Source organism: Cydia strobilella, chromosome 3 (assembly GCF_947568885.1).
Source record: "Cydia strobilella chromosome 3, ilCydStro3.1, whole genome shotgun sequence".
Lineage (NCBI taxonomy): Eukaryota > Metazoa > Arthropoda > Insecta > Lepidoptera > Tortricidae > Cydia > Cydia strobilella.
In genome coordinates, this window is record NC_086043.1 from 17,120,535 (window position 1) to 17,135,787 (window position 15,253).

General features: G+C 37.6%; 1 protein-coding gene across 1 annotated transcript; it reads left to right on the forward strand.

Moving 5' to 3' along the window:
- Positions 1-771: 771 nt before the first annotated feature.
- LOC134756003 (SHC-transforming protein 2) lies at positions 772-10,129 on the forward strand. Its single transcript, XM_063692768.1, has 8 exons — positions 772-1,084; positions 1,209-1,279; positions 1,739-2,137; positions 5,383-5,517; positions 6,889-6,989; positions 7,480-7,640; positions 8,505-8,627; positions 9,383-10,129. The coding sequence occupies exons 1-8, from the start codon at positions 989-991 to the stop codon at positions 9,512-9,514; spliced, it is 1,218 nt and encodes a 405-aa protein (XP_063548838.1). The 5' UTR covers positions 772-988; the 3' UTR covers positions 9,515-10,129.
- Positions 10,130-15,253: the final 5,124 nt, after the last annotated feature.

The window sequence follows — 15,253 nt, forward strand, 5'->3', positions numbered from 1 at the left end:
ATTCGCGTTCGCGGTTTTGCGCCGTGATTCGCGCACGAGTGTGGAGGGCCCTTTAAATCAGGATTTTTAATTCACCGAGTAGCGCCATCTAACGTGCAATTTGGCTACCAAACAAAAACTATGAGTATGGTTTGGTATGATCAAGCATAAAGTAACTTATACTAGAGCGGTACTGTCATAGTAAATTTTGTAACCCCAGTAAATTCACTGCCATCTGTCGACACACTTTAAAACTAAAAATAAATATTCATAAAAATACGATAAAATGGTATGATCGACCAACAACAACCTGTCTTTCAAGAAGACTCTTGATAGCGTGATTTAGGATTTACATTACCTGTACGGAACAGTGTCATCTTTGATTTGCTGACTAACTACAATCACTAAGTTGACAAAAAAAACAGCCTGACCTTTTAGATTTTTTGATGCAAAGTAACCTGTTTGAAACGATTTCAATCACATTTTAGATTTTACAGATTTTACTCCATAGTATATTGTCATCTCATTCTTTAATATGGCAATCGAAAGTGACACAACCACACTAGAGAAACGAAAATGAATTGCCGCTATAAAACATTCAGCCAACATAACGCGCTTAAATGATTCAATCAATTCAATGTACGCGTTTTAGAACTGTTGGATACGTCGGTCTTCCCTCCTTTTTAATGATTTATTTTGCTTATGTGTGGCTGGTTATGATATGAAATCTGTCAAAAAAGTTGTAACTTTTGTGATTGTGTGGAATTTATTTTTTAAACACGATTGTTACATTGTACAATGTACACGCTTTAAATTGATCATAGCAAATTCCTAATAAAGTATTGAATTTAAATTGTTATGCGTGAGCTGTTTCGCCAGCGACAAGTGCAGCGCCGTCTATGAATTAATGGTTTGAATAATAATGAAAGCGTATTTAAAATAACTTAGAGTAGGCGAAGTGTGAAGAGTTTGTTGTGGCTGGTGTGAGTGTTTTGAAATTGTGTTGGAGATGGCGGAAAACGGTGCGTTTGTGGCCAAGCCGGTCCGTGGTTGGATCCACCCGGACTCCGTGCTAGCGAGCGACGGCATAACATATGCGGTCAGGGTAAGAAACTGCGACATTCCTAGCGAACCTCAAACATTGCGATCACAACAGGAAGTCCCCTGTGACGCAAATATGCCTTAAGTTATGCACATTCTAAATTTATAGGCTTGTATGTATTTTGCAGTACATTGGGTGCATGGAGGTGCTGACTTCTATGAAAAAGCTGGATTTTGAGACCAGATCTCAAGTAGCAAAGTAAGTAACTCAAGTTTTGGCTGTTTAGATGTTCATTTTAAAAACATACTTTATTCAACATGGCTTTAAAATCAGTAACAGGTAAATTGTTGAATTGTGTCCTAATAAAATAAGCAGTGTGATATGTTTTTAGGGTTTCGTCCCCAAAGGATAAAAACGGGACCCTATTAATAAGACTCCACGGTCCATCTGTCTGTCACCAGGTTGTATCTCATGAACCGTGATAGCTAGAGTTGAAGTTTTCACAGATGATGTATTTCTGTTGCCGCTATAACAACTAATACTAAAAACAGAATCAAATAAATATTTAAGTGGGCCTCCCATACAACAAACATGATTTTTTTGCGTAATGGTATGGAACCCTTAGTGCGCGAGTCTGACTCGCACTTGGCTGGTTTTTTTTTTCGTAAAAGGAATAAAATTTATTGATAAAAACAAACCCTTACATTACATTCACAGAGAATGCATAGCCCGAGTTTGTGCAGCAGCAGGCTTAAGATCAGCAGACAAAAAGCGCCGAGTTGGCCAAGCTGCAGCACGAGCTTTAGCGGCAAAGCCCCGCATGGCTCATTCCGGAGCCAATGTGGCCCTCACCATCTCATCCAAAGCCATAAGTCTAGCAGCACTTGAAGGCCACGAGACAGTAGCCAGACATGAGATGCCAAGAGTGTCATTTGCGTCTGGTGGTGACGCAGACTCTTTAGACTTTGTAGCATATGTAGCCAAATCAGCACCACCTTCAGAATGGAGAGCATGCTATGTGTTAGAATGTGGTGGGAGACTAGCCCAGGATGTCATTGCTACCATTGGACAAGCTTTTGAACTCCGCTTCAAGGAATTTTTAACAAAACCTTCTTCGTAAGTAAAACCCTTGTCTATTCTTTTCTTTTAACTAAAACGCAGAGTCTTACGTAAGCGAACAACTCAAAGCGAAGCAGTACGGCGGGCCCCAGGCGTTCGCGTTCGCAACAAGATCGCCCACGTAGGACACTTCTATAGGTATTAAAGGATTGATTCACCCCGCGCCGCATCGCTTTGCTTCGCGTTCGCGTGTTGTTCGCCTACGTAGTATGCTGCGTAAACCTGGTAGCCATTGATTTTCTGCTTAATGTTATTATTTCTAGCTTAAGCTAGGTAGATTTGCCTATGTTGAACTTTTCGTTTTTCATATGTGAGGACCCAGGTCCACACAGGGCGAGCATACGCACGAGGCAATTTCCTCGCGCACCAAACGGCCAGTGTAGACGTGCCTCTGGCCGTTTTGTGCGCGAGGAAATCTCTCGCTCTGTGTGGACCCAGCTAGGAGGTTGTTTTTGGCTTTTTAATTCATAGCAAGCAAATGAAACCTTTCCTGTCAAAGTTAAACAAAAAAAAACCTTAAATGAGATAATTACAAATTCCACAAATATGATAAAGGTAACTGTACCCCTTCTAAAATTGTTGCCAAATCAATACATCAAACTTACACAATGTTTGCTAAGCTGATTCACTGCACAGATAAAGCTATCAATTAACTGGTCTGCTGTGTACTGCTAATAAATTAAGATGACTCATACCTTGTTGCTGTTATACTGTATTCAATGGCTCTTGCATTTTCATATTTTTATTGCATTCACACAGTATTTTGTCAATGCAGATTGGATTATAATGTACAGTTATAAGGTGCAGTTTTCAATAACTTTCTAAAAGTCTTGCATTGCATTGACTTGAGAAAGCTGATTTGGTAATATACATAGTAGCAGTATGTTTTATGAGTTTTAATAATTATGAAAACGACATGTAATATGAATTATTATGAATATACAAATATGAAATATATGGGCAAGACATCGTATTTAACAGACATTATTAAGGTACCTTATTGTTAGTGGTTAATGAGGTTGATTTCTAATTGAAACTTGATTTAACTGACGCCTTCTTAACTAACAACAATATGTATCCTTGGTCTTCAAATCGACATTTATGACCCCTCGTAAGGCGCCATTCATTTATTACGTAAGATTATTGGGGGGGGGGGTTAGAAAATGTCTTATTTTTTCTTACAAGGGGTTTTCATAGTTCTTACGTAAGATCTCAAAGATGTGTTTTTTTTTATTTCAATTCATTTTTAAGGGTTCCGTATCCAAAGGGTAAAAACGGAACCCTATTACTAAGACTCCTCTGTCTGTCTGACCGTATGTCTGTCACAAGGCTGTATCTCATCCACCGTGATAGCTAGACATTTGAAATTTTCACAGATGATGTATTTCTGTTGCCGCTATAACAACAAATACTAAAAAGTACGGAACCCTCGGTGGGCGAGTCCGACTCGCGCTTGGCCGGTTTTTTTTCTTCAAATTCATTTTTTTTTCTATAGCAGCTGACATAATATAGGGGGGAGGGGGAAGGCCTATTCTTATTTTTTCTTACATAGGGGTGGGAGGGGGTTAAAAACTGACAAAAATCGTCTTACGTAAAAAAATGAATGGCGCCTAAGCCGCGCGACGTCAATGTTTTTTTTTGATCATATTTAAAGCTACGGTCCAAAATGAAACAAGGCATGTGAAGTTGTGTAACATGAACACATGAGGTTAAGCTAGTTTGAAGCTATTGAAAACAAATGATATTGCTAGACAATTAGCTAGACAAGCTATCAAAAGTGCTTATTTTTAAGCCTACTTGAAATAAATATTTTTTGAGTTTGAGTTTATCAAAAGAGAAGTATGGGTTGCTAAAGTTAATGTTTGATAAATATAACAGTCAATGGATGACTATGTTGTTAACATATAATTGTTCTTATAGGCAATGAAATGATGTCATCTAATAACTTTTCCTAGAACTATGTTGTCTTATTCTACTATGGATGTCTCTATCATTATATAAACACAGAGGATATTTCCCTATGCTCCTTCAGGAAATCTATTCATATGTACTCCTACAATATACATAAAATTGTATAATACTAGTTTAGATAAAAAACTATAGTGCCACCAGGAAAACAAAACTGTTTCATTGTTCTAATATATATTGGTCACTGGACTACTGGGTTGTTAACTATAATATATAAATAAATAAATAAAGAATGTTATGGGGCATTATTATTTTATTACGGGTATTTATTATGTGGAATTTTATTGTTGTTAGATTGTTTTATATCTCCATCTTGACTATAATATTTTGTATGCCTAATAGCAAGACATGGTGATACACTACTACAATTATAAGACCTATTAAGTAAATAAATATTTGGGGTCAATCTCACAGATGGACCTAGCCTCAAACTAAGCAAAGCTACTATGGCTACTAGGCGATGATATACATACGTATATAGATAAATACATACTTATATGTACATAAAAAACACCCATGACTCAGGAACAATATATCTGTGTTATTACGTTCAAATAAATGTCTTGATTGATTGTCAATCTTCCACAAATCGACCTAGTTCCACAGTAAGCTAATTAAGTCTTGTTTTGCGGCTATTAGACGACGAAATATACAGGGTGGAAAAAATTAATGGGCCCTGGAGGGAAAGTGCCTTAAAATCTTATGTTAGCTCATTTTACTTAAAGGAAACATTCTTTTATTTTTAAAAATAAACAAAACTGCTTTCAAAGATTTTTTCATTTTGATTTTTTTTCAATTTCGCTTGTCTAAAAATATTCTGATGTACTAAATAATTGATTCTACGGATATTTTGTACGACAGACGTGTGTAAGACCTAATGTTTTTTGTAGAAATGTTATCATTAACATTAACTGTATCGACTAGTAGAATAAAATAGCGAATGTAAATTTTTTGTCGGTTCGATTCCCGGGCGAGACAAGCTATTAAAAAAAAATTGAATGCAGTTATGTTTCCTTTTAAAAATAAAAGAATGTTTCCTTTAAGTAAAATGAGCTAACTTGAGGTTTTAAGGCACTTTGCCTCCAGGGCCCATACATTTCTTCCACACTGTATAATAGATAGATATAGAAAACAGCCATATCTCAGGGACAAACATTTGTGATGAACACACAAATAAATGCCCTTACCAGGATTCGAACCCGGGACCCCCTGCTTTGTAGATGGGGTCACTACTTTGACCTTGTTATCGACTGTACCCTTACTCCTGTCTACAGCCTAAACCTAAACGGCTCCCGGCCGCTAGAGGACCGCGAGTACTACAACGACATGCCGGACAAGATGCCGCCGGAGCCGCCGTCCCACCGCCACCCGCCGCCGCCGCCGCTGCAACCCATTCCGCCAATATCCTCGTAAGATAATAAAATATTACTATAGCCTTTCCACGTAAGTTAGTTTCGGTCACGAAACGCACGCTCGATACTGACGCTTAACCGTTAGGTCAGCGTCGAGCGTGCACGCTCGCAGCATTCGTTTCGTGGCCGAGGTGTTAGACGGTTTGTATGATACTTGCGCGGCGGTTCCCTAGAGTGCCCTAGACGATCGCTTAGTTTGCGACTAATAGACTTCAGACGGCTCACAGCAGATAAAACAAATTGCACAACGTTCTGTAGTCAACCATAAATACTAATGAACCGTCTCAGTAAACATGGTAGATATGTCCACCAGATTTACAATAGGATATTTGACTACTATTCTTCTTTTAAAATTATGGCTTCAAGTCCAGTGGGACTATTTCGCCAGTATCAAGGTATTAAGAGCTTTAAATACGACAAAAATTGTACAGTTGTACAAGACAGTGTATGGTGATTTGTTAGCTCTTGTAAATCGATAGCTAGACTTTACAAGAAGCACGTGGACTACCGGCCGTTGACTACAAAATGGTGGTTAAACGCGCTTCAAGATTAATTCTCCATTCACTGCACACTACCACATTAGGTTACTGTATAATAAGCTATCGATATTACACTTTAAACAATATTAATGAGCAAAAAACAAAGTAATTAATCACGAGGCTAACCATCAAGATAGGGCTCGAACCGACTACTAGTCAAATCAGTTTCTTTTTTCGAACTGTCAAAACGATTTTGCTACAATGGAATGGAATTTATATGAAACACTAGCATGTGACGTCACTATCAAATTACCTACTCTTTATAGTTTTATACGGGTTTTAAAATAGAAATCGTGTCTAAAAATAACTGCTGTCTACATTTCTCCATTAATCTTCTGGTGCTTTATTTCATGCATGGTGTAAAATAATTTATTTTAAATACAGTCAAATACCCTATTTCTGCCACTCAATTTTGTAAGTCACAGGACTGTTGTATTGAAAGCTGTTGGATCTCCGTAACATAAATAAAGAAATGACAAGGAGGTTTAAAAACAGAACTTTCTAGCGACGCGCGCGCGTCGCGTTTATTAATAATAAAAAAAAGAGAAAAAAAAAGAGAATAGATAACTACAAGAGTAACCAACCAACCAACCCATGCACCCAACCAAGTCTTGTAATTTTGTATAATAATTTAACTAGTACAAAGCGAAAAAGTTATACAATAGACTGCAAATAATTTAAAAATCCGCATCCACGTCCGCGGATGTCAAAAAATCGGCATCCGCAACATCCCTGATAACAACATATCCCTTTGAACATTATGTCCAAAGTGACCTGTGGTGAGAATTAGCGATCTTTAAACCTATTTCAAATTTGCACGTTCTTACAGGTGTGAAGAGAGCGTCCGGCACTACGTGAACCAGACGCCGCCGCCGCGCACGCCGCCGACGGCGCTGCTGCCCAACCATCACACCGATATTTTTGACATGCGTAAGTACCATTACTGTGCAGCTGGGTGTACATTCCATACATGCAAACCAGTGTGGAAGTGCGACTATAAATGTCGAACTCCTATGATTAAAGTCTAACGCACTACCACTGGATCTTCCGCGAACATTTTAAAAACCGGCCAAGGGCGAGTCGGACGCGCACGAAGAGTTCCGTACCATTACGCAAAAAACGGCAAAAAAATCAGGTTTGTTGTATGGGAGATTGGGAGCCCCATTTAAATATTTGTTTTATTTTGGTTTTTGTATTTGTTGCTATAGCGGCATCAGAAATACATCATCTGTGAAATTTCAACTGTCTAGCTATCACGGTTCATGAGATACAGCCCGGTGACAGACGGACAGCGGAGTCTTAGGTCCCGTTTTTACCCTGGGTACGGAATCTTAAAAACGATAGCCTCACTATTCTTACTTCGGTCGAAATTGTGAATTATAATGTAACCAAACAATAAATGTTGAAAACTGCGTTTTAGAACCGTTCACCGCGGCGCCCTCCCCGGCGCCCACCTCCGCGCCGGCGCCCCCCGGCGCGGCCTGCGCGGAGCCCGAGCCCCTCCCGGCCGCCGCGCAGGCCGCGCTGCTGGCGCGCGAGCCCTGGTTCCACGGGCCCATCGCACGGAGCACTGCTGAAAAGGTACCTACAGTTACCCTAACTAACTTTAGAGCCTAACATTTTAAAATACAGGAAAAATAGTATACACTCCGTATGACTTACGACTTCGGGATGCTAACCGGTTATTATAAAAATAAAGTATTGAGACTTTACTTTTCGGAGGTAGTAATTAGTAAATATTTCCACCATATCCTTCATATTGATACCCTAGTTTACACTTACTAATTACGCCGAAAATTTGGTTGTAATATGAACTTCATGTCTGTGCACTATGGTACTTAATTACAACAAATCGTCAGGTGACAATCAAAAGTCATTAAATACTAAAAAATAATTAAACAAAAATCAACCTTATTTTGATATTAATATGGTTCACTATGGCTATTAACTTGTGGTAGTAATTAGGGAGTTTTGGTTGTCACCTGACGAATTTTTTCTCCGTAATTAGTACGATTGTGAACTAGGGTAACGATATGCGTCTTTGGGTGGCGCCTAGCGACATCTATCGTAATAATATTACACTGGAAACGGCTGCTCGAAAACAGAATGTATAAACTGGATGTAAGTTTTGAATTTCACAATCTTCATCAAATTTCTGATGTAATAAATATACTCTTATTCATAATATACTGCCTAAAACATATTCACCATGTTAGGCCATGCCATTTACAATGTAGTTTGGTTTGATTAGGATGCGTGTGACTACTAGCGACACCTATTGGTGATTACATTATTTGTAGGCACCAAAGATAGATATAACTCCGTAATAGAGTTATATCTATCTTTGTTCACACTAATCAAATAAAATAGTCTTTAAAAAACCGTTTAGCCCTGTATTTTTTCTTAATTAGCAAGGAGTGATGAATAATGGTGATTTTTGTACAGCTGGTGACGGCGGACGGCGAGTTCCTAGTGCGGGAGTCGGCGGGCAGCGCGGGGCAGTTCGTGCTCACCGGCGCCCGGCGCGGCGCGCACAAGCATCTGCTGCTCGTCGACCCCAACGGCGTGGTGAGTCATACTCCTGCCCCTACTATACTGTATGAGAGCTCCTGGGCGGGAGTCGGCGGACAGCGCGGGGAAGTTCGTGCTTACCGACGCCCGGCGCTAGATGTCGCTAGTGGTAGTCATCATAGTGATATTTATTTCCCAATGAGTTTTATTCGCTGGATTTCGGGGCGGATTTTTTTTTCTAATCAAACATTAATTTCGTTACATTCATAAGCATTCTTATATGCCTAAAATAAACAAGATTATAATTTTATTTATTATTAATAGTGGCACGAGTCGGAGTTCCTTCTTTTCGTACTAGATGGCGCTAGTGGTTATCACTAACGAGAAAATTGCTCTGAAAACTCAATTTGTTTTTGTTCAAATATTCGCATCGCTTATTTCTCTTACAATCAAAAGCAAGTGATACAGAATTCTCCAGACTTACCGGGCTTAACCAATATAATTTTCATCACACTCGCTCAGTAAATGTGGAATTCCACGCAGGCTTAGCGGGAACTATAGAAAAAGCGTTTTCCCTAGAGAGTTATGAAGTTTCTAGTATTATAATTAACAGTTTTTTGTCTTTATACTTCATTTTTGGATCGCAAGTGTGATGAAAAACATTGTGTGTAAGTCGGGGCGTAATAATATTGCAAACTCGAGTCTATAAATCGCTCTGGCAAGCCGTCGCGACTTAACTATACTCTCGTTTGCAATATTTAACTTAAGCCCCATGTTGCACAGTATACTATAAAATCACAATACAATTCCAGGTGCGAACAAAAGACCGCGTGTTCGAGAGCGTGCCGCACCTGATCAAGTACCACTGCGCCAACGAGCTGCCCATCGTGTCGGCCGACTCGGCGCTGCTGCTGCGCAAGCCGGTCGTCCGCGCCGACTCCTGAGGCCGCCGCACACCTGCACGCCCCGACCAGTCCGACCACCAGGTCAACGTGTGAATTTACACCTCTATTCACAAGAGCTCCCACGAATGGAACGAATGAGTGAATGATCAGTGTGTACGACATAGGGAATGCAATAACCGGCCAAACTTCATAACCGGTTTCGGTTACAGTTATGCCCAAAAATAAACCGATAATCGGTTACGGTTATAACCGATCGTGTATACCGATACATGTGTCACTCGTACAATGAAAATATCGTTCATTCCATTCGTGCCAGCTTAGTGCAACGACCTGTACCTACCACCCAACGGCCAACGAGGGGAAACTACAGAATGTAACCGTGTGAATATTGAGAATGAAAAGTCTGCAGTCGAGTTGAAATCACCTTGATGCTTACGTAAGGCGTAATAAGTGTAATAACAGAATATACTTATATATATATTGAGACGCGTAAAGTAGTGCAGTTTTAATTGATAACAGATGTAGATGACGCCGTACGGCTCAATACATTATGTAGTTATCATGTGATAACGTTTGACAATTCGGTTACCAAAAAACGTATGCCGCCATACTTCACGCATCTCATGCCCACTTGCACCATTCCACTAACCCGGGGTTAACCGGTTAATCCTGGAGTTACCATGGTTACCAATTTGACACTAGGTTAACGGTTTAACCGCTTAACCCCGGGTTAGATGGATGGGGCAAGTAGGCCTTAGAGTTATAGTTATGCGCAAGGTGAAGACTGTAGCTTTGTATACATTTTTAATTTATGTATGTCGTGCGACTAAGTAAAAACCCAAGTCAAGTAAATAATGAATGCTGTCGATCTCCATACTGGTAGCGCCATCTACAACCTAAATAAACCACATGACTGTATGGAGATTAAAGACGATTATTTATTTGTCTATAGTAAAATTAGGTAGGTACAAATGTTTTCTTACAACAAAAGCGCCTAACATCTATTTCCACCTGCTAGCTGTTAACGTCGTTTATATATAACGAACTCTTTGATATTTAACGAATCGTCCCACATAAAGCATATATTTTACGAATACATTACAATATATTGTAATATGAGCATGTTTCCGCAACTAGGACTAGCGGCTATTTTGCGTGAGAGGTACATTATTTACATGTACTACTAGTATACATAGAGAAATATAAGTAAAGAAAGAGTGGTAACTCCATACATCAGTTTTCTTACCAAAACGCGCTTTATTTCGTAGTCGACATCTAGCGTCAAGTAGCGGAACTCTCAGTACTGCTCAGATGTCGACTACGAAATAAAGCGCGAAAACTGATGTATGGGCGGACACGGTATACATCAAAAATCACTTGCGTTTCTATGTGTGAACGGCACGTCTGTACACGCGTCGTGCGTCATAGTGTGATTAAGTTGCTTAAAAATAGTACTGAGAGTACGCCAAAAGTCCGCCAGATTTCTTTCGCGGGGCGAGGTAATTTGAGTCGGGGTCGGGGCGGGGCGGTGCGTGGCCGTTCTGTATCATAATACTATTACTTATTCTGTGGTATGAAGTTACCACTCTTTCTTTACTTGTATTTATCTATGGTATCAGGATTAATGTCGCAATTTAAAAGCAGTCTTAGTTATTACGGACATGTTTTACACGAAAAATAATAGACTGAGAATCGTTTCTAAAATGATCTGTAAATGTATGATATGCATTTTAACGTTAATTTAAATTGTCACACTTTATTTAGATACTAATTTACTAATGCCAGTGCGTGGAATTTGCACTGTTTTTATTCCAAATAAGTGTTTAAAACAAAAATTATAATAGTTGTTACTCGGACCTATAAAAAAAACCTATATGTATGTCATTAGTTATATGAATAAAAATAGATTTGCGAACACATTATTGACGCCATTTGTTGCACATATTAAGTATTTCATTCAAAAGTAAAGGATGAATACTACAGATATTTCAAAGTGTGATAATGATAATCCACATCATGTTTAGTTACTGTCGAACGTTGTTTTACCAAGGACTGATGCTGATGACTACAGTAATTGTCATTTCTGCTTTTTTTTTTCATTTCATAATGCATAATTTATTATCCTATCCCTTAGGATGGTATTTCACTTTCAAAATGTGAGACACAAATACACATTGGACCAAGATATTGGACAGATGGAATACCATCCTTTGGCAACATTAGTGTTGCACGAAAATAATGTAAAGTTGTTCAGTGAAACATACTAGATGTCGCTAGTGACACCCTGACACCTCATGCCGAAGTTTCGCAACATGAATTATTTTATTTATCCATATATTTTAGCTGCTACTTCCAAAACTATTTAGTACAGTAAATTGAATGTCGACGGATTGTTTTATTCGAATATAAATGCCACTAAAAAAAAGAAGGTAAACCTATTACATATCAAAAGTTTAAGTTCACCCTTTGTTTTCGGTACAAATGAGTATTTTTGTGCGATATTTTTTTGCAGTTCGGACGTTGAAATTAGTTTCCAACTGATCCGTTATTGTTTCCAAAGATGTGTTTAATTTAATTAGTCAGACAAAATTATATAGGATATTACCATAGAGTAACTTATACTAGAGCGGTACTGTCATAGTAAATTTTGTAACCCCAGTAAATTCACTGCCATCTGTCGACACACTTTAAAACTAAAAATGAAAATGTGTGTATATATATATATATATATATATATCATTCATTATCATTTATTATTATGATTTATCATTTATCCATATAAATATAAATGAATTTTTTTTATATGATGTTGACCCATGTTCTTTCACTGATATGCTGAGAAAAGGCGGTAGCGCCATCTATGCGAGAATCAATTTTTCTTGATTTCCGAGCCACGTTTTTCCTTAGAATTTATTCATCTTATACAGAGGAGTTACATAGGTCTTTGTTATAACTAGGTGTTGTGGAATATAAAATATAATCGACACTGGATATATCATAAGTACAATAATTACTTTATCCTAGATATGAATTTAGTATGCTTTAGGCTTTGGAAAGTCGTTGACTTGTTTTTGAATACGTAAACACTTAGGCAATATTAGTAAACCAGACTGCAATGATCTTTAATTCTTTATTACGTTTTGTATGTTAAATGTCATTATGAAATTTATCTATTGTAGTTTAATGAAATCTTCATATTTTGCTCGATGATTGTTATTCCCTATCGCCATTCGCTCTCTCGTTTTATTTTTACTAAATATAACTATTTTTGTATGTTATTTTTAATGTTAGCCATTTAGGTGAGCGTCTTTACCAAACATACGCGCAGCAATAAGTTGGATCGATGTTTTACGATTAAGTAACATTATATTTTAACGAAAATATACACGGTGGCTAAAGAATAAGTGCATTCCGTTGCCAGGGAGGTTTTGGGATATTGCTGAGCAACTTTTACTATAGGACTAACCCCGAAATTGCGAAAGAAATTTGGCTGTTTCATACATTTTGGCGGAGCCATTGACTAAGAGAGGGTACAATTTTTTTTTCGCGATTTCGTTGTTGGTCCCATAGTAACAGTTGCTCAGTATAATCCCAAAACCTCTCTGGCGACGGGAATGCACTTATTTTTTAGCCAGCCTGTATAACATAGGTGCTATGAAGGCTTACTTAAAACTGAATGTGAACGTAGTTTTAAGCTTTGTACCGGATTTAATCTCTATACAAATTCCTTATGGTTAGCGGTTGATGGCGCCACTTAGAGGTAAAACGCAACATATATTTTAACACGTCCAGAAAGGAGCAAGCTATTTATTATAGCTGTATTTTAGGCGAGACCCCTCTAAGCGACGCCAACGCCATCTATCTCATCAACATGACTTATAGATATTAACAATTTTAAACTTACTCGTCTGTTTAACGTACGTATAATATAGTTGTACATAAACCATCACACAGAGATGTGAAAAATACGTTATAAAAGTATTTAATTTAAATACAAATACTTCCTTGATATACTATTTCAAATGCAAAATAGCTTTTAAATTTGTATTTAAAATACTAAATAGGTATTATCAAAATACAAATACTTTGCGATAAAAAGTACTCTGAATAGTGAATAAATAAAAATAAAAATTATAGGACATTCTTACACAAATTGACTAAGTCCCACGGTAAGCCCAAGGAGGCTTGTGTTATGGGTACTCAGACAACGATATATATTATATAATATAAATAAATACTTAAATACATAGAAAACACCCATGACTCAGGAACAAATATCTGTGCTCATCATCACACAAATAAATGCCCTTACCGGGATTCGAACCCAGGACCATCGGCTTCACGGGCACTACTCGCTAGGCCAGACCGGTCGTCAAAAACTTACCTAGTCTGAATTAAAAAGTATTACTCGGAATTTCCGAGTTGGAAAGACTTGTATTCTTTATTCTTTGAAAACAGTGTGTCAATGACGTGTGTGTGTGTGTGTGTGTGTGTGTGTGTGTGTAGAGGACTGCCTTTAGAGTGCAAATTTATAGTTTCCTCGTGTTAACCGGTAGATTGTATGGATGATGGTTTTTGATGGCCAATTTTTAAAAGCATTAATTTTGATTTGTCATATTTTACAGCTAGTATAATGCCTCTCGTTGGTGTGATGAAAACGTCTTGTTTGTGTTTCACCAGGGCAGAAAAGTTTGCGCACCTCTGGTGCCTTAAAGGTCTTGAAACCCTCGCAACACTCAAGATTCCACTTTTTTAACCACTCGCCAAGTCGCCACGCTTGTGGTCATGTGCGACGTTACTAAACAGATTCAACAGTTCAAATGTTAAAAGAAAGAGTTGCAAGGATTGTAACATCAGAAGAGATTAACGTAATTAGTAACTCCTACCCAAATTAGACATTACCTACTAAAATGTATTTTGAAAATAGAAAATAGGTCCCAAAAACAATTTTAAAATAAAATACAAAATAGTTTTATTCAAAACAGGTATTTTGCATTTTAAATACAAGTATTTCAAAGAAGTCGCATCTCTGCCATTACACTACTATTGTATTATTTAAGTCTATTATAAAACCGTTTCCATTTGAAGTGATAAAATGTGTCATTCGCAATGCTTTAAACGAAATCTTCTCTTAGTTATATAAATATTATTTTTCTCATTAAATCCTTTTATCTACGCACATATCGTTATTGCTCTAAAATGCGTTCAGAAACCGTAAGAAATGACCAGCATTATTACAACCAATTTTACTATGAGAACTTTCTTATCTGTGGTAGTAGGTAAAATCTGTACTTTAATGTTATAGATTTTTGTAAGGTTATGAGTTTAAATTTGGAACAGCTGTCGGAACTCAAGTGGGTCTCTATTCTAGTATCCATAGATATGAAAACAGTTATCGATACGAAACGTCAATTCAGTATGTTTTTTTAATATAAACATGAGAATAGGGACTTCATTCGTTTGTCTATAACTTAAAAAAAAAACATTCGTCTTGACGGAGGATCGAATTGCCGCCATTACTGTTGTCATTTGTATTTGTTAAAATTTATTTTTTATTGCATTATTTTAATAGATATAGTCTATAGATACATATTTTACAGGTAGCACTAGTAGCAATGCAGGTCATTTCCCTACGGCTTCTGAACCCATCTTAAGAGTACTAATGATATGTGTGTAGATAAAGTAGTGTATGCAACTGTACATAATTAGGCCTTAAAACACAAGTGTGATTCTATTATGAAACTTATAAAACCACACTTGTGTTTTAAGGCCTCTCAT

Bases quoted from the DNA above. Each gene is read 5' to 3' on its own strand.
- LOC134756003 (XM_063692768.1), top strand. From the start codon at position 989: ATGGCGGAAAACGGTGCGTTTGTGGCCAAGCCGGTCCGTGGTTGGATC. The intron at 1,280-1,738 runs GTAAGTAACTCA...TTACATTCACAG, and splicing joins ACCAGATCTCAAGTAGCAAA to AGAATGCATAGCCCGAGTTT. The intron at 8,628-9,382 runs GTGAGTCATACT...ATACAATTCCAG, and splicing joins TCGTCGACCCCAACGGCGTG to GTGCGAACAAAAGACCGCGT.